Below are 18029 nucleotides of genomic sequence, written 5' to 3' on the forward strand. Positions count from 1 at the left end.
CAGGTGCTGCACAGCTGGGATGGGATGCAGGATGGAGCTGCGGCTTGTCCGGGACGGGGCACGGGGCTGCTCCTGCTGTTGTATGCACCCCAGGAGCATATGGGGGGGGTATGTGCCCCTGGATTCTGTGCATGGGGTTTGGGCAGGCTTCTGCTGTAGCTTGGGGCTGGGGTGGTGCCGAGCTCTTCCCAGTGCGTGGCTGAGCTGGGCTGGGCTGTGTTTGGAGTGGGCGGCAGCAACACGGTGGGGGGTATGGTGGGGGCTGCAGCCACCCTAAAATTTGCCATAGCCCCCCTCCCAGTGCTACTGCTGCCTGCCCTGCGCGCAGGTCAGCCGAGCCCCCTGCCAGCAAGAGACCAGCACAGCCCCTGGCTCCAGCCTGCAGTACCAGCCCATCTTTACCCTGCACGCAGATCTGGGGGCACACATCCCCCATGCCCTCCTGTGATGTGTAGTGGTGGGAGCCACCACGCCCCGCAGAGGAACTGTGGCTCTATCTCGTGCCTTGCCCTGGTTGTGCAGATCCTGCCACTGCCCCAGCCCCACTCCCTCCCTCACCACTGGGGCCTCGATTTGCCCCCCTGCCACACCCCTTCCCTCACAACAGACTTACCAGCTGGACCTGACTGCTCTCCACACTTCTAGGCTGTGCTGTTGGATGCCTGTGTGCTGCGCTGCAACTGTGTGCATTCACAGGGCATTTATCGGCCACATTATTGGCCACATTAGCCAAAAAAAAGGTGATTGCCAATACTGTCTTTTTTCCTTATATCGGTGCTGATCCAATATGGGCACGATGTATCAGTGCACCTCTAGTTATAATGCTCCCTGACGGCTCCTTGGAACCCTTTTTAGGCTTATACACATTCTGTCACGATTCATGTGTTAGAGTTTTATCAGTTTTTCAGTGCTGGGGAATTTTTAAAGAAAATATGCTGGTGGAAGCACAGCCACATAGTACTGAGTAGCAGCTCATGGGGAAAAAGCCTGCCAAGGTCACTGAAATGCAGGTCTCTGAACGGCACAGAAAGTGTCATCCTAGCTCTAATAACATGGCTGTTGTTTTCATCTTATCACAGATTTGGCACTGTTATGCCACATTTGAAAAACAAGACTTAAAGTGAACAGGGCTGCAGTGTTTTAGTGTATGAAGCAAAAACAGTATGTTCAGAAAACCCTGCCATGCGCCAGACTAACCCCAAATCTGACATGAATGCCAGTATAAAAACACAGGAAGGTAATCACTGTGGCATGTTGAGATCTTTGGAGACCTTTGGCTTCTCTACAGGAAAATTTGTGGAGGAACATATTTTGCAGATTATAAACTAAAGCACAGCCATACCTCTGACACACCAGAGACTATTCTTCACGGATCAGAATGCTGTCCTGAGCCTTTGTTGGAAAGTGTAGCTTATAAATTAAATGACTACATAAGTAAATAAAAGTGCACCTGCTTTCTTTATAGTTTAGCAAGCCTTGGCTAATTCTTATATTAGTCCTCCTGCAATTTTCAAGCTATGTGTTTGCTTCAGAAAATAAATTGCTAACCATCTCGCCTATGTTGGAAGATTTTTTTTCGTACCAAAGATAACTATTCTATACCTTGGTATACTCCCCGCTAACTGGACAGATTAACAAACATAATTTGTGCTATCACATCACAAATGAGTGAAATGAGTCCCTTCTGGAAGGGCCTATACCTGGACATTTGTCCTTGTTTTTTCTTATGACAGTCAGACTGAGATGCAAATAATTCCATGGGTCCTTGCTGGGTAATTTCCAAGATTTGTTTCAGGTCTTTGGAATAAAACAGTTTTCTCTCTTCATTTTAACCAACTTTATAATAAACTTTCTTCTCATTTATCCTATTTTTAAACTTTCTGAAATAAATCTTCTGTTTTATTTAACCTTAATTGCTTCATTTTTTCTTTAAAAAAATGAATTTGTAAAACTAAGGACATAGAAGATGACTAATGAAGTCTTGCTATTAGATTTACCTTTAACTACATCTGTGCTAAAGAGAGAGATTGTAAAAGATTGTAGGGCAAATAATTAAGATTACTGGGCAAAAAACAGGTATGTTAAAATTAATTGCAATGATGTAAGCTCTCTCCAAATTGCATTCACTATTCACCAGTCACAGAATAAATCACATGCAAACAGTAAATGTATACTGGAAGAGTGTCCTTCCTGTATGTGGGATGCAAGGGGAAGAAGATTCCGTAGATTTAAAAGTTTAATAGTTTTGTTGTATGTTCTACCATTGTTTTTAAAGGTCTCCTCGGCCTCCTCCCATTACTTCAGGGAGGGTTTTTATTATTGTTGTCGTCGTCACTCTTACTGTTGTATTCTTTTCCTCTTAAAGGTAAAATGTGGGTAAAATGTAGCTTGGATTTAGCAAGGTTAAAGCCAAATTAACCTTCTAGGTAACTATTTTTGTTTTGACAAGGGAAATGTGGTAGATCTGATTCCTCTGGCATTTGATTCAGTGTGGGTGGAAAAAAGATGTGGAAAAAAAACCCGGTGCCTTTTTTGACCTGGCTCCTCAGCATCTGTGTAGCTCGCACATTCCAGTGGAGCTTTTTGGTGCTTTTATTTAATTCTCGATTCAATCAGCTATTAGATAAAAGCACCAGAAAGCCCTGCTGAAGCGCATGAGCTATACAGATGCTGGGCGACCCAGGTCAAACTTACGTGATTCCTCCTCTAGGCATGTGCTGTGCTTGGTGTGGCGTTCCAAGCTGAAAGTAAAGTGCCTGTAAGCACCTTATTATTTAAGCTGAAGTAGATGGGGATTAGTACAAGAATTGTAAATGGGATAAGGACCTGGGAAAATGGGTAATTATGAAGCTTTTCCAAAAGCTAAGTGGTGAAGGTTTTGAAATGTTGGTATTGTTTATATATTCATTAGTGGCCTGGCATGATGGGGTTTATGAACCCCACTCTGAGGGTGCCAAGAAAGGGCCAGTAAATGCATCTGCTATTTTACCAGCTGTGACTAATGTGGCATAAAAAACCTGTGGCTTATACCTAGGAGGGCAGCTGCCAAAGTGGATGGTTGCCTGAAGAAGTTTCCCAGCTATTGGAGGCTTTGCTTGAGGGGTAAAGTTGCAAAGGTGGAGTATGAGAAGACATGGCTATGAGAGATGCAGATAAAGGAGGATAAGAAAAGTAGTATTCTTAGGAAATGGTTAGCTGCCTAATTAATGGAACTTCTCTTAGCTGGAAGAGGATGAGCATTTGGTTTCCTCTGGGTTGGGGAGGAACTGAAACCTGGTAATAAGACCCCCTAAACTCTGAGTATTTACAGAGCTTTTTCTTACCCCAGTGGGGGAAGGGGAAGACCTAAATAGTCCAGAGAAGATATGTGGTGACAGGAGTGCTGCTTTGCCAGCCTTGGCAATACTGTGATTTTCTTTGACCACTGACTGAGATATTGATATCCTAGCACAAAAAGTTGGAGCACAGTAATGGAATTTGCTAAAGATATATAGAGTTGGGAGCCATTGCCAACTTGGACTCTCATAGCAGAGTTGAATGACCTTGAGGCTCGAGTAACAGAAATGGTCTGAAATTTAATAATGCAAAATATGAGGTCATGCGCTAAGGAATCAGTAATTCTGATTACTGCCATAAAGCTCAGAAGTTGAGGAGCTTATCAGTTGGAAAGGAGGAAGGAAGAAAAGAGTCTGGCTGCACTAGTTGATCAAAGTATGACTAAGTCAGCAGCATCATATAGTTGTGGAAGAAGTAAATTTTGATTCTGGGTGATATTAGTTGTGTATTTCCAGTAGAGGTATGTGTTAGTGCCATTGTACTGAGGAAGTGCTGTTAATACCTCATCTGGAGTGCTACTTACAGTATTGTATTAAAGAAAAACAAATTGAGGATGCAGGGGGGCTGCTGGAAGGGCGACTAGGATGATCAGGAGAGTGAAAAAGCCGTTCTGTAAGAAGGGACTAAAGGAGTTTGGCTTGTTAAGTCTAGCAGGGCAAAGGCTGGGCACATACAGGAGTGTTCTCTGTAAACATGTTGCAGGAATGGGGAGGGGGAGGTATTAACAGAGAAAGAAGAGATGCTTAAACTGAAGAACAACTCTGGCACAGGAACAAGTGAGCATAAACTAGGTCTATTCCAGCCTATTTACATTTTGGCTGGAAATGTAGAAGTGGTTTTCTAAGCATGAGAATAGTGAGGTTTTTTTGGAATAACTTTCCTGTGGGAATGGTGCAGCAAACAGATTTTAAAGATTGCACTTGATCAGTTCATGGAAAAAATTACATGCTGTGTCTGTTTATAATAGCATGGGACTGGATTCAGTGATTCAGGAGACCTGTTGTAGTCTTAGATTTGTTTAGGACTTTCAAAGGTAAGAGACATTGTTCATGTTCATAGTGTTTAGACTGTGATGGGCTGAGAGCAGATGACCGGCGGATACAACAAAAGAAGCTACTTAGGTTAAGGATGTTCTAGTGTGTATCTTTAATTCTGCTGATTTTTTTTTTTTTTTTAAATATTACTTAGTAAATTAGTAGTTACTGGTAAACACCTTTAATATTAGCCACATAAATTAATAGCCCCTTAAATCAAGTCCCTTTTCCAAATAGCTTGCAACAGAAGGAAAGACAAACACATGCCAACTCATAGCAAACAGCAGGGGTAGGAAATGAAGGGTATAGTCAGAAAATTGTTGTTGCATTACTAACCTTTACATAGTCCTGTTGTTCCTGTGTAATCAGACCATCAGTCCCCATCTTTCTGGCAATATTAAATGTTTCAAAAGAAAATGTCAAACAAAGGAACAATTCATGGATAGTTATGGAATAACCAACCTGCAAGTTAAACTTTAATAATAAATTTTAATAAAAGATAGCATAAAAAGACAATAAAATTCTCTCAATTTTTCCAAAGACTTTTGTATTGATGATTTTTCTCTTCTATATTATTTCTGTGCACTACTCTGCTTTTCTCTGGTTTCACAAATTATTTCTTCATAGGAGAAGTAGGTTTCTTTCTTTTGCATTGTTGTGCTAAGACTTAAGGAATAGGGCTTTCTTTTTCTTTCTTTTTTTGGACTTAACACTGATACATCTTTTCCCTTTCGTTTTCTGGCCGTAGCTATTTTTCTGGTATCCAAGCTATGCTGTTAATGAGTTGGCTGTCTTTCAACACTGTGTCACTATTCATTGCAAAGTGATCTTATAGCAGTCCTGGCTAATAAACTCTGTTTATAAGACATCTCTGCTGGTTAAAAGATGGCAGAGATTCTCCCATTAATTAGTCCTTTATCTTTCATTAGTTCTGTAATATATGTTACAGGATACGTTAGTTAGAGATACGCTGATTTTGTTTCTTTTGCACCAGAACATCTCTTTTATAAGGGAAGAAGGAGGGCATGGCAAGAGGGTCCTGTGTTGGAATATCCCTCCCCAGTCTTTTTTCAAAGGGATAGAGTGTGGCAAGAGAAGGAAGGGAGAGAATGTGGTAGAGCAAGTCGCATTTGGTTGTTCGCCCTTCCTAAGGTCCCTGAGCAGCATTGTGTGTGAAGTTAACAGCTACTTCACTACAGCTCAAATTTTTGCTGGACATATGTCATTAAGAATTTGGGAGTTGACACTGGCTCCCTGGCAGCCAGCCTCTCATTGTTGCACTTCAGCAGAATTTGGGCAAAATGGAGAAACATGCCCAGTACGTGTAGTGCTGCTGAATTCCAACCTGCATTATCAATTTTAGATTGAAAGAATTTCCCCCTGAAGTGTTTCTGATATCCAGCTACTAATTCGTGTTCTGGAAACTAAAGCTGGTTGAGATTTCTTGTTGAAAGTTTGTTTTCTTTGGAGAATCTCAGTTCCTCAAAACCAAAACATTTTGCAGGAACAGTCAGTCTCAATTCAGATGTTGTAGTTAAGGTTTTCTCAAGTCTACGATTGAACTTCTGTTTAGAATGGGTGGAATAAAGTGAGACCCCTGAAAAGCCAGTAGCTCAGTGATTAGGAGATTCCCTGGAGACATGGAATTTCTGGTCAGAATGAGAAATAAGACAGATGACTGAATACCTGATAGCTGAACTAAGGAATTCACCTGGAATGTGGGAGACTTCAGGTGGGCCTTCCACAGCTCAAGATGCCAACCACAGGGATGGTTTGGGAGTGGGTCTTTTAGTTTCTCCTGTTGGAGCTGAGCTACTCGGTATAAATAACTAAAATATTATTTGAGCCCACTCTTGTGCTGTTTATCGTAGGAAAATATTAATTGCAAATGTTTGCTGTGCCACACACAGAGACTCCTATAGCTTACAGATAAGGGAACTCACTTGGAATGTGAGAGCTACAGTGGCTTGTACCTGGGCCTTGTGCCCCCTAAATGAGTGCCCTAAAGACTGAGCTGTTGGCTAGTTTGGATGCATCTATTTCCGGGTTTTGGAAGGCTTTTTAATCCAAAAAAAATCCAAAAGCTCTGGAGTTTTTTTGTAACACAGAACGGAGTAATGTTTGGGAACCTCAAATTTTAGTAGTTTGAGTTTCATAGCATTTCATATATAGCTCTAATCGCAGCACTCTACTTCATTAATGACTGAGCTCCACTAAGGTATCCATTTATAGGACTTTTCTATTTTGCACTAAATTCAAAGTGTTTAAAGGAGTCGTTTCAGAGTAACTGAACTAAAAGCATGTATTGAAGCTCATTGAAAATGATTAATCTCTCATACCAGCTGGTTACTGGTTCTCTACAAGTCCAGTGCATAAAGATGCATGAAATTCCACTGGGGAGCTGGGAATAGAGGCTTCTCTGTGTCATTAAGTTGTACTACTCTTTCCATGACTTTTGAAGTGGAATAACCTGCCCCCTTCGATGCCCCTTCTGTCTGATAACAAGAGTTCATAGAATTTGAAACTATTTAGCAGATATGCAATTGAAGCAAATTGTCAATTTATAAAAAAGCTACTGAAAAATTAAATTCAATGTAAAGTAAAATAACAGGTCATTGGTTGCATAATTCTAGTGAAAACTTGCTCAGTTGCTGACCAGTTCAAAATGTTTGCATATGTCCAACACTTTTTTTAGCTAGATAGGCACGTGAAATAATGCATAAACAACCAATTTAAATAAAAGCTATTGAAAACGGGTCTCCCAGCTGTAAAACTGGTTCAATCAATGATGTCACAAAAAAATCCTTGCCCCATGCATTTTTTCTAACAAAAGTATTTAGCCCTCTTTCCCTTTAGGTAGCATGTCCACCATTTTACCATGCTTGCAAAACTGTGAATCTGAGAACTCGGTCACAATTAGCTAAAATTGTGATTGGCTGTGACTTAAGCATCAAAAATTCAATCCAGTAGGACAGAATTGTGATAGTCATGGAATAATGGGGTATGGTAGCACATTACAAATTGGTTGTCCCAGTCTCTTTTTTAACCTTGAATACTTTTGCTTTTGTAACTTGTTTTTTCCACTGGAACTTAAAATAGGTTCAGTGGGTTTTTTTGACTCGGACAATAAAATCTTTTTAAAACCAATAGCTACATCTGTGCTTTCCACTTGAAATGATCCTGATCATGATTTCCAAAGTATGCCCAACACAAGTTTATTCATCTGGTAGTATAGGTGTTTAAAAGTGCCCGCTTTCAAAAAGGAGAACGAAATGTGCACTAGAACCCCTAAACGTGTCTTTAAAACTCTATTTACTTGTGAAATAGCAACACTGGGACAGACCATTAATTTCTCAGTTCCTGCAGAAGAGAAAAAACGGGCAGCTGTGGCTCTTAGTCGCTCATTCAATTCCAATTCTGGCCCCAACCAGTGTACAGCATAGCCTGGACCAGACCTCCTCTAGATAGTTCTGGCTCATCATGGGCATTCATGTTACTTTCTATCCTGAGGACTGGGAGAGAGAGGAAGTGGAGAGACGACTCTGTAAGGCAATTCTATTCACTCCTTTAATTAAATGGGGTTCTCTTATGAAGTAGGTATTTTCTGGAATTGGTTTCACCCTAGATGGTGATAACTTACTGGGGACAGGTTCTTGTCTCTGCTTAATGTTTAACAATTAAACAATAAACAGATAGTAACAGTGGTTACTATCGTGAAGAAAATATGAATACCAGGCAAAAGAAAAAGAGCAAACTACAATTTGCCTATTGGAAAAGCAAAACAATGCCTGGAAAAAGGCCTCTTCCTCATATGTTATAGGATTACACTGATTGGAACACTGAATTCTGAATATGTGTGCAAAGCAAACACTTCTAATTATATGAAACGTATGCCCAAAACCCACTAAAATCTAGGAAATCCAAAGCTAAGGTTGACTCTTCATTCTTAACACACCATTAATTTAGATGAGTAGTACTGCCATAAGAGTTATAGAGAGAGGCTTAGCCTTAACTTTGAATTTCCTGGCTTTTGGCAGTTTGTCACAGATTTATTGTATTTAGTGAAACTGATCAGAGTAACTCTTATGGACATGCATTCAATTGTTTTAACTGGAAGGAGAAAAGGTAAATCTGCAAAGCCACAAAAACCACTCGAACTGCAGCTGAAGTCATTTACGTATCAAGTTACTGTGTAATGTTTTAATTACAGAATTTAATGATTTGGTCTGGCAGAAATAATTACTACCTCAGTCTGATGCATATTAGGTTTCCTAACTTGGTAGGTGATGTGCATGAGTTTGTGATCACCATTTTTACGTTGTCTGGCTTTATTATTTGTCTTAAACTTTAGGCCCACCTGCTGCTTAGGAGAATAACCTCCCTGCCAGGAAATATTATTGCCAAATGTAAGAGAGTAGCCTCCTCCTTTTCAAAATCAGTAATCTATAATCTTTTACTTTAGGGCCTTGGTGGGTGACAATAGGAGGTAGAATTATTTGTGGCAGTTTCAAAGCAACACAATTTTAGGGGAGTTTGAAATTTATTGGATTGTATTTCAGCATACTTGTATTACTGGTAAAGGAAGAAAGTTCCATTTACTTGGGAATAACCTTTTATTATGTAGCATCGCACAATTTAAGTATTACATTTGTATGTTACCTTGTGCTTTCCTGTACTGCAGTGTGTATCATAAAATATTTCTTATCATATTGGAGTAACATACTGAAGACGAAAGCACTCATCTTGAATTCCTAACAAAGAAGTTCAAATCTTGTTTTAACTTGGGAGGTAAGACTAAGCCATTTAATCAGAAGTATTAGTATTTGCATTTGTTTAACTTGTCTAAGTTGCGTTTGCACATATGTTAACTTGAGTATACAGCCCCATGGAGTACAGTTTACAATAGAGGTGCACTGATATATTGGTCACATATTGGATTGGCTCCAATAAAAGGAAAATTAACATGATTGACAATCAGCCTTTTTTTGGCTGACATAGCCGATAGTGTCGCTGATAAATGGCACATGCATGCATGCAGCTGCAGCATGCATGCTGTTAGAAATGCAGCCTGGCAGTGTGGAGAGCAGTGCCTGGCCAGTAAGTCTGTGAGGGGAAAGGGACTTAGGGGTGGGGAGGCCCCTATGGTGAGGAAGGAAGTGGGGTAGGGGCAGGGGCTGTCTGCTGCAGCGGCTTGGGGTCATGGGCTCCCTGAGCCTCTTCCCAGCAGCGGGGCTGGGCTTGGGGTGGGTGGCAGTGGTGCTGGGAGGGGTGGCTAAAGCTCGCCCTGTAGCTACCCCTTCTGGTGCTCCTGCCTCCCACCCCACCCCCAGCCCAGCCTGGGCCCAGTCCCCTGCTGGGAAGAGACTGGCATAGCTTCTGGCCTGAAGCCTGTAGTAGACAGCCCGCCCTCACCCCACACACAAATCCATAGGGGCGCATGCCCAGGGGTGTGAGTAGCAGTTGGATGAGCCTCCTGTAGCTCCATCCGACTTGTGGCGGGGTCACATTCACTGCCCTGGCTGGGAAGCACCTGCCTCTGCCACACTCCCTCCCTCACTGTGGGGGACTCAGTCTGCCCCCACCATGCTCCTTTCCTTGACCCCCACCTCCGACTTACTGGCCAGATGCTGTTCTCCGAGCTGCTGGGCTGGGTTCCTGTAAATCAGCTCACAGATCAGTATCAGCTGATTATGGCTGGTTAATGGTCGGTCATCGATATCAGCCAAAAAAATCTTTATTGGTGCATCCCTAGTTTACACCAGTGGTTTTCAAACTTCCTGAAGTCATAGAACCCTTTCATATCACTTCTGCTGCTGCAGAACTCCTACCCCTGGCTCCATGGCTTGTGTGAGCTGATGCACAGCCAGGTGATGTGGCCTGGCAATGTTGCCTCACTGCCTCCCAAGCTGCTGCACCATTACCCCCAGTCTCTTTGCAGAACCACTGTTGTTGACCCCTAGGGCTCCAGGGAACTGAGTGTGAGAAACAGTGTTGTAGACAAACCCACTAAGGTTACCACCAGAATTGCTGCTTGGTCAAAACTCTAAAAAGATGATCCAAAAGGTTGGGAAAGCAACTCACTGTCGTGAGTCATGAGAATAAGCCTAATGGAAAGCTAATGATAAAGTAGGGAAACCGAAGGAGCCGGACAAGTGAGGATTATGTTGCAGAATGGCCAGAGGAAGAGATGACTCAGTTGGATTTCTCTGTTATACAGCTGCAGGCAAGGTTGAATCTCTACTTTTTTTTGGTCCTGTGTTGCTGAGCTCTACCTGCACTTGTTTGAAGTCATGTTTCTCTGACCCTTCCAATGTCAGATGGTCAGGATGGTAGATGAGGGGTAGCTGCAGTTCACAGATCTAGTAATGCTTGAAACATCTGCAAAAAGGTGTGGCGATAGCATAGAACATATGTGGTGTCACTATGGGAAGGACTGATTTCTCTGAATGTTCATTAGAAAAGATAGAGAAGGTGCAGTGTCTGTTGCCTAGGTTCCTGCCTCTGCTTATATCCTCCTGGCTGGTAGGTACAGCGTGAGTGACAGTTGCGGCAGTAGAACTAATGCTTTTAACATGTAAAATCATATCATATGTAACATGGTGAGAAAAGAAAAAGTAAATGGAGAAAAGGATAAGGCTGCTTCCACTTGCATATTCCTCTTCTGACTTTTTTGTCTAAATCCTGACTTCTCTTGTCTTTCTTCTTATTTCAGCCACCCAGGTGTTCTGTAAGAGCTAACAGGCTACCCAACTGTTTAACTGGGAGACTAGTTAGGACTTGTGTTATGGTACAAAGAATTCCTATAGGTTGGTATAATTATAGTTGTATTAATAATAATGGTTAATCCTCTTTACAGGCTTGTGCTGAGGCATCAGTGGAAGCATTTACTTGTTTTTAATAAAGATGTAAAATGGCTTTCATGCGAGAAAAAAAATACTAAAAGAGTGCATTTGAAAAGGCTGTGTTAAGGAGCTAGCTTTACTAGCTAAATTATATTTTCTTGAACTTTTTTCTTCCTCAGGCAACACCTGGAATAGAAGTAGACTTGACGTTCTGCTCCTTCCCAAAATTCTTTTGCTTAAGGCTGTTCCTGTCATTTGGACAGAAGTATTTATTTTTAGAGCCTCAAGCCATTCGAGAGGGTTTATAGGTAATGCCAACTTGTGTAAGAACGATGGAAAAATACTTCATGGCAAGAAAACAGTTCAGACACTTGATAAATAAGTCCAAAGGGCTTATAAATAATAGCGCCTTTTTCTGTCTTCACAACATGTTAGATTCATGTTTTGTGAGTGTATTTTATGTCTAAAATAACTGGACATTGGAAATGTATATATCATCATATATGATGATATATGCACATCAGATATTCATGGAGCCATTCAGTTGGGCCAGTATCCTACCTCCCAGACCCATAGGAGGTAGGACACTGGCCCAGTACTCCCCATATCCTGATAGTCATCCTGTGTGCAAATCCTAGGCCTCAAGGCCTGTGACTATGGATGCCCCCCAGTCACATTTGATCTTATCCATGCACTTATTGCAGATGGCTTCAGTTCTATTTCATTGTATATGTTAATTTCTACTGTATAAGATTAAAGATGTTAAAATTAGTGTTAGCTAGATTGTGCCCACCATACCGTCTTAAAGATCCTTAAGATAATTGTACAGTTATCGCAAAGCCCTCAAATGAGCACAAAATCAGTTAGTTAATGAATTTCTGTGCTGCAAGACTTGTTCACACTGACCTTATACAGGCTTGGCATGAGTAAACAGATAGACTTTAGGCAGTGTGCTGACTGTCAGCTGAATCAGACTATGATTCAAAAGCAAAAGGAAGTGAAGGCCTAGGAGGAAATGCTTTTCAGCAAGAACACCTGACTTCAGGAGGTCAAATCCAGGGACTGTTAGGAGAAGCAGCTTGGCTGATTTTGCCTTTTAAAGGAGAGTCTCCTGTGTAGCCAATTCACTTTTGTTTTTTCAAACTAAAACGCACTTTATTTACCTTGTGCAGAGTTTCTCATGAGCTTGTGTAGTATCTTGCCCCTTTTGGTTTTAGACACTCATTACTGTGGCATTGTTCTTTAAGTGCAGAGTATAAATCATAGCAATGGAAAACCATTAATGTTTCAATGACTAATAAAACACAAGGTAGTTATGCATTTTTTGTTTAAAATTGAATTTTTTGGAATGTAGATCTTAGAGGTGTTTAAGTAGTCTAAGTTACTTGAAACGGATGAGCTGGTAGCTTTATGATGCAAATCCAAGGTCCTTTGATCCAGTGCTTCCTGTTGACAGTTCTTGTCCTCAAGCAACCAGTTTTAAAAAAAATCATCTTTGTTATGTAGGTTAAAAAAAAAAAGAAATAAGGAAAAAAAATCTATGTGGCATTATTAACATGAAACACATAGCGTTGAACTGACTTGGTAAAAGCTCTTATCTGGCTGCTTACAACCTAATAATAATTACCTAATAAGCCCTAATAGTTTATTAATAATTACAAAGTCAGTAGATTTTTGCATCTGTTTTTAGGATACATTTAATTGGTGTTTCTGCACATGGAATACCACTGCCATGAGTAGCAGACTTTGAGAAGGGAGGGAGAAATCCACCTCCACTGCTAAATATGCTATTGACTGGACCATTAGCACGGTGCATCTTTCATCATCTACTATTTTATGCACTCATTTATGCAAACATCATACTCCTGTTTTACAGATAAAATAGAGCTGGGTTTAGAACCTAAGTCATTCTGCTGTGCTACTTTAAAAAAAAACCCTCCTAAATTCCTGTGCTTGTTTACCCTTTCTGTAACCATGTCTCTCAAGATCTGTTTGACGTTTCTTTTCCAGGCCAGGAATAGAAACAAGGAGTCTTCTTTCCCTTCATTTTGTCGCTGTATAGCAGGTAGTTGTACAACCTGCTTGCAAAACATTGCTTCATGCATTGGAAGATTGTGGCCTGGCTCTGAATGTCCTATGTTGAAATCTTGATGCTGACTTGTTTGAGAGGGAACAGGGAGCACGAAAGGTCTCTATTATGGAATTTCTAACATGCAAACATGGTTAGGTGTGGGCAGGGCAAAGTTTCCACAAATTCGCTTCTCCTAGAACAAAGAATGGAACTTGGGTTCCTTATATAGTAGAACTTAACTCTTCTGCCTCAGAGGGACAGGGTCAAATCTATATAGCTGGTAATGCTGTCTATATAGTAGATCCATAATGTGATGCATGTGCAGTAGATGAAAATGGAAACTGCAGAATAAAAATAGCTGAAATTCAGGAGACCATAAATTTGTATTCCAGGCTATCGTAAATTTTCTGTGGCTTTACTTTGGGGTATTTGGGTTTGACATGGGTCTATGACGAGTTGTACTAGGTGTGGTGTATTTTTTATTGTTTGCAGGTATTGTTGTTTTTTCTATTGTTAATATGGAAATGCTAAGTATAGTTGTTTCTGGGGCAGCCATTGTCAAGAATAACCAGGCAAAATTTTATAAGGGTGAAAGGAACATCAGGTCATGCCTTCTGAGACTAGATGTGCTAGTGGTAAGAGAAGAAACCCAATCTGTTCATATGCAAATGTGAGGACCATTTTTCAGCCTGATTCATTTGAATGCTTTCATGGGTTCTTTCTAAATAGTTTATTTGTGGAACAGATATTAAGGTTATAATCATATAGTGGTGACTTTGGCACTCATAGTTGTGCAGATTGTGAGACAAGGTCAAATTAGGCATTGGAAAATCTGATTATATTTACTTGATGTCTGTCATTTGCAAGAAGAATATTAAAGTTTCTGAGAGTAAAAAAAGACCAAAGCACACAAACAAACAAGTCCAAATCAGGGTTCCTTTCTACACTGTCCAGAAGCACCTTCAGTTTGGTAAAGAGCAGTGTTGGTACAATGAAAAATACTGATAGAGATCCTGCTGGACATAATGAATTGGCTCTCCTTTTTGTTTTTAGCTGAAAAAAATACTGTTAAACACTTGTGTGTTCAGTATGACATTTCCTATATGTTTCCTGTTGTTTAAACAAATAGATCCAACTTCCGAAAGAACCATGCAGCAAGTTATCAGTGTCCTCATGGGAGCAGAGTCAAAGACATATTATGTGAAGTAGTATCTTAACCCTGCATTTCCTGCTTTCACAATGTTTTGACTTTTTCCTTGAAACACTAATTAATTTCAGAGATACACAGGAAGACCTTAACTGAACTGTTTTTTCTGCTGTTTTGATTTTGGGTTTTTGAAGTCTCATGGTTTGGAAGTTTACATGGAACAGAAGGCACTGTGTGTGTTAGCAATGTTAGCTCTATTGTGCTTTGGTATGTTTTTCTGAGTTGGTTTGATCAACATAACAGAATTTATATAATATGTTGATATCAAATGGCAAAATCTGACCAAAGTAGGGAACAGATTCTGGCTAGTAGTACACAGCTACAGTGTGTAGAGAGAAGGTTTACATATGCTCTTCTACCCTAAGGATTTGCACAAGGTTCATCTGTACTTCTTCACATGTGCACAAGCTATTTTAGCTAGTTATTAGTCACACCACCAGAAGAAGAGGGGCAGGGCCACGTAGCTGCGTCTGTACAAGGGAATACGTCTTCTGAAATCGTACTGGAGCTCTTCTTTCCTTCTTTGTTTCCCATCTGAGTTTTTGGAGTTTCTTTGCAGCACTTCTTTCAGTGCCCCCATCCTGTCAAAAAATGTCCCAGGCTGCTTGTTGTTAAACACCAGGTATACAGTACTGAATAGCAGATCTGTTTCAGTGGCTCCAGTCTTCACCGCCCTTCCATTGTCTTGACTGGGATGTGTGCACACCTTTCTGAGGGAACGGGACTAAGTTGCGTTGTTATGAAGACGATAGAGTTTTTCCTTTTTCACCAAAAACACTTTTTCTTGTGACACCTTGTGTGGGTTTGATATGACTTGTGTCAACCTTGGGAGATATCCAGTTTTAAAACTAAAATAAATGAACCTTCAGTAATAGGTTTGGATGGCTTAGTTGGGGATGACCCTACCTTGAACAGCAGGCTGGACTAGATGACTTTGGGAGGTCTCTTCCAGCCCTACTTTCTTATAATCCAATGAAGGACACATCTGCTGTATACATTTTGGTATATCAGTTTGTGCCATGTCTAATATATATTTCTGTTTTGATTTTCTCTATCCTAGCTACTTATCCATTCTTATTTGTGTCATGTAGGTGTAACAGTGAGAGTCTACAGAGGTTGCCAGAGCAATGGTTGTGCAGTGTTTTGGAAGAAATAAAATCTTGTGATCCTTCATCTAAGCTATGTGCCACTAGGCGCAGTGCTGGAATTCCATTTTACGTACAGGTACCTACTCGAGTTAGTAATTTCCTTTGTTATTGCTGCTTCTGTCTGAAATGTATAAACTCATATAAGATATTGGTGAGTATAGTGTGTGTTTGTGTGTGTGTGGTATGCTTGCTCTTTAATGATTTTTGCCTATTTTTGGTCAAATTTATACTGCTTGTGGGGCCTCTGATTGGCTGAGTGGGCTCCAAAAGTCCCGTCCCTTGGAGACTGACAATTTACAAATGGTTGTACTTAGAACTAAACTAGTTGAAAACATTTTAGTACAATCTTGTTTGAGTGAAAAAGTCCCTTATGCCATAATACAAATGTTGCATTGAATGGATTGATTTTGATGGAAAACAGATCAAGGACATTAGCAGTTCTGGGACAAGGTCTCACTTTCTTCCCACCTCAGTCTACCTAATCTCCTGACACTTAAGGTACCTCTCAGTATGCAAGAGATGCATGCTCAATTCCCTGATCCTAATCTGGATTTCCCACATGGCCTATATGCTGTCAACTGTCAAAAACAGGAGAGATTGTTAGAGGGAGGGAAACTGCCTCTGTAACCCTGAATTAGGCAGAGCAGAGATTCTACTTGAATTTTCCTAGCCCCAGGTGAGTGTCTTAACATAAGATAAGCACTAGACTGTTTCCTATTGTATTTTGCCTTTTTTCTTCAAGAAAGTCTGATTTTTATCTTGCCTTAGAATGAAGACTGGTTTTCAAATGAAGACTGTTTTTCATTCTCCAGTGTTTGCAGAATGAAATTTTTGTTGTTTTTTCCCTAGTCCATAAACTAGCAAATCATGTGTGTCTGTAAAATAAGTTTTCAATCCAAGCTAAGGCATTTGTCAAGAATGTGAAGTATGTGTATACTTAGTACAATAGGTGTTTTTGCTATAGTAAATTAGTTTTTGAAAAAAATATTAGTTCATTCTTGTATAATGGGGGAAAATTTAAGTTTTTATTTTACTCAACTTGAAAATTGGTGAAGGGATATTGCTGAAATGTCTCAGGAAAATTCACCTGTGTAGGAAAATGGCAAAAAATGTCATTCAAAAGCCATGAGTGGTTCAGAAAATTTGGACCATAGCAAAACGGTTACAAGTGAACCTCTTGTGCAAATTTCCCAGGGTGCTTTTCAGTCACTAGAGGCTGTGTTAACATATTAGGTAGGGGAAAAAAAAGACATGGATGCTGAAATAAAATTGTAAAAGAATGTGCCTAGAATATGTAGTAATTTGCTTTTAACCCTTTTCCTTAGGCGTTGTTGGCTTCAGAACCAAAAAAGAGTACGATAAACTTGCTGAAAATTACAATGAAAGAGTTGATATCTTTGGCTATGCCCTTGAATGATTCAACAAGTACAATCCCACAGGTGAGAAGTAAATACAGTATGGCAGTCCATTTTTCAAGCCATTCAGTTCAAATCAGTCCTCATCTTTTTTGTGCAGTAGACCAATTAGCTTCACAGTAAAGCATCACTGTCTACATGTGTGCCAGTATTAGGACACAGTAAATTAATTAACTCTGTTATAAGATAGTGCTGTCAGGGACAGTACTGTCTTACAGTGGAGTGATTAACTGCAATGAAACGCACGTGTGGATGGTGACCACAGGTGTAAATTGCATCCATGCAGCAGGGGGCCAGACTCCTGCCTGCTGCCTAGCCACATGACTGCACTTTTGGCACTGTCATGCCCCAGTCAAGCCCCTCCGCTGCCCACCGCTGCCACCTGGAGCCCAGGGCTGACTCCCTCAGCATGTTGCCAGCTTGGGCCTGCTTCACCCCGGGTCCAGTTGTTGCATGTGTAGATGCTGCACCCGGGAGCAGTGTGTTGCAGCTCAAATGCTCTGGAATTTATCACTTTGTATTAATTGCATGTGCAGAGGCACCCAGTCTTGCATATAGTTGACGTTGTATTCTCTCTTCCGTGCCTCTTCAAGTGTAGTGAGAATATTCAAATTCCTTTTGATTATAGGTTTTGTAGTTAGATTATTGCCTCTAATATTACTGAATAAATGCGAGTGGTAAAATTTTACCAAGTGATCTCCCACTTGGAATAGAAACCAAGTTTGTATGTAGCAAGATGGAAGAAAATTGTTTTCCTTTGTTAGAGATGGCAGATTTAAATCAAATCTTAAGAACAAATTTTGAACTTAAGAGTGTGATGGGGGCCATCTCAAAACTGGTCATGACATCACTTCTCCCACCTGTCTAGGGCAGTTTGCTCTGCCTCTCCTTGATGTATCAAAAAAGATGGAAAATTTGGGAGGCAGCCCATTTTATTAGCCTGATGCCAAGGGCCAAATACGCTGCTCCAAATCTC

General features: G+C 40.6%; 1 protein-coding gene across 4 annotated transcripts in view; it reads left to right on the forward strand.

Moving 5' to 3' along the window:
* The window catches only part of THADA (THADA, armadillo repeat containing), a 291659-nt gene that overhangs the window by 48771 nt on the left and 224859 nt on the right, over positions 1-18029 (forward strand). For all 4 annotated transcript variants that reach the window (XM_019549394.1, XM_019549396.1, XM_019549397.1 and 1 more), the window contains exons 24-25: positions 15582-15714; positions 16964-17077. In XM_019549394.1, the coding sequence (XP_019404939.1) occupies positions 15582-15714; positions 16964-17077 (247 nt within the window). The remainder of the gene's footprint in view (positions 1-15581; positions 15715-16963; positions 17078-18029) is intronic.

This window comes from Crocodylus porosus, unplaced genomic scaffold (assembly GCF_001723895.1).
Source record: "Crocodylus porosus isolate Cpor-Errol unplaced genomic scaffold, CroPor_comp1, whole genome shotgun sequence".
In the NCBI taxonomy this organism is placed as follows: Eukaryota; Metazoa; Chordata; order Crocodylia; family Crocodylidae; genus Crocodylus; species Crocodylus porosus.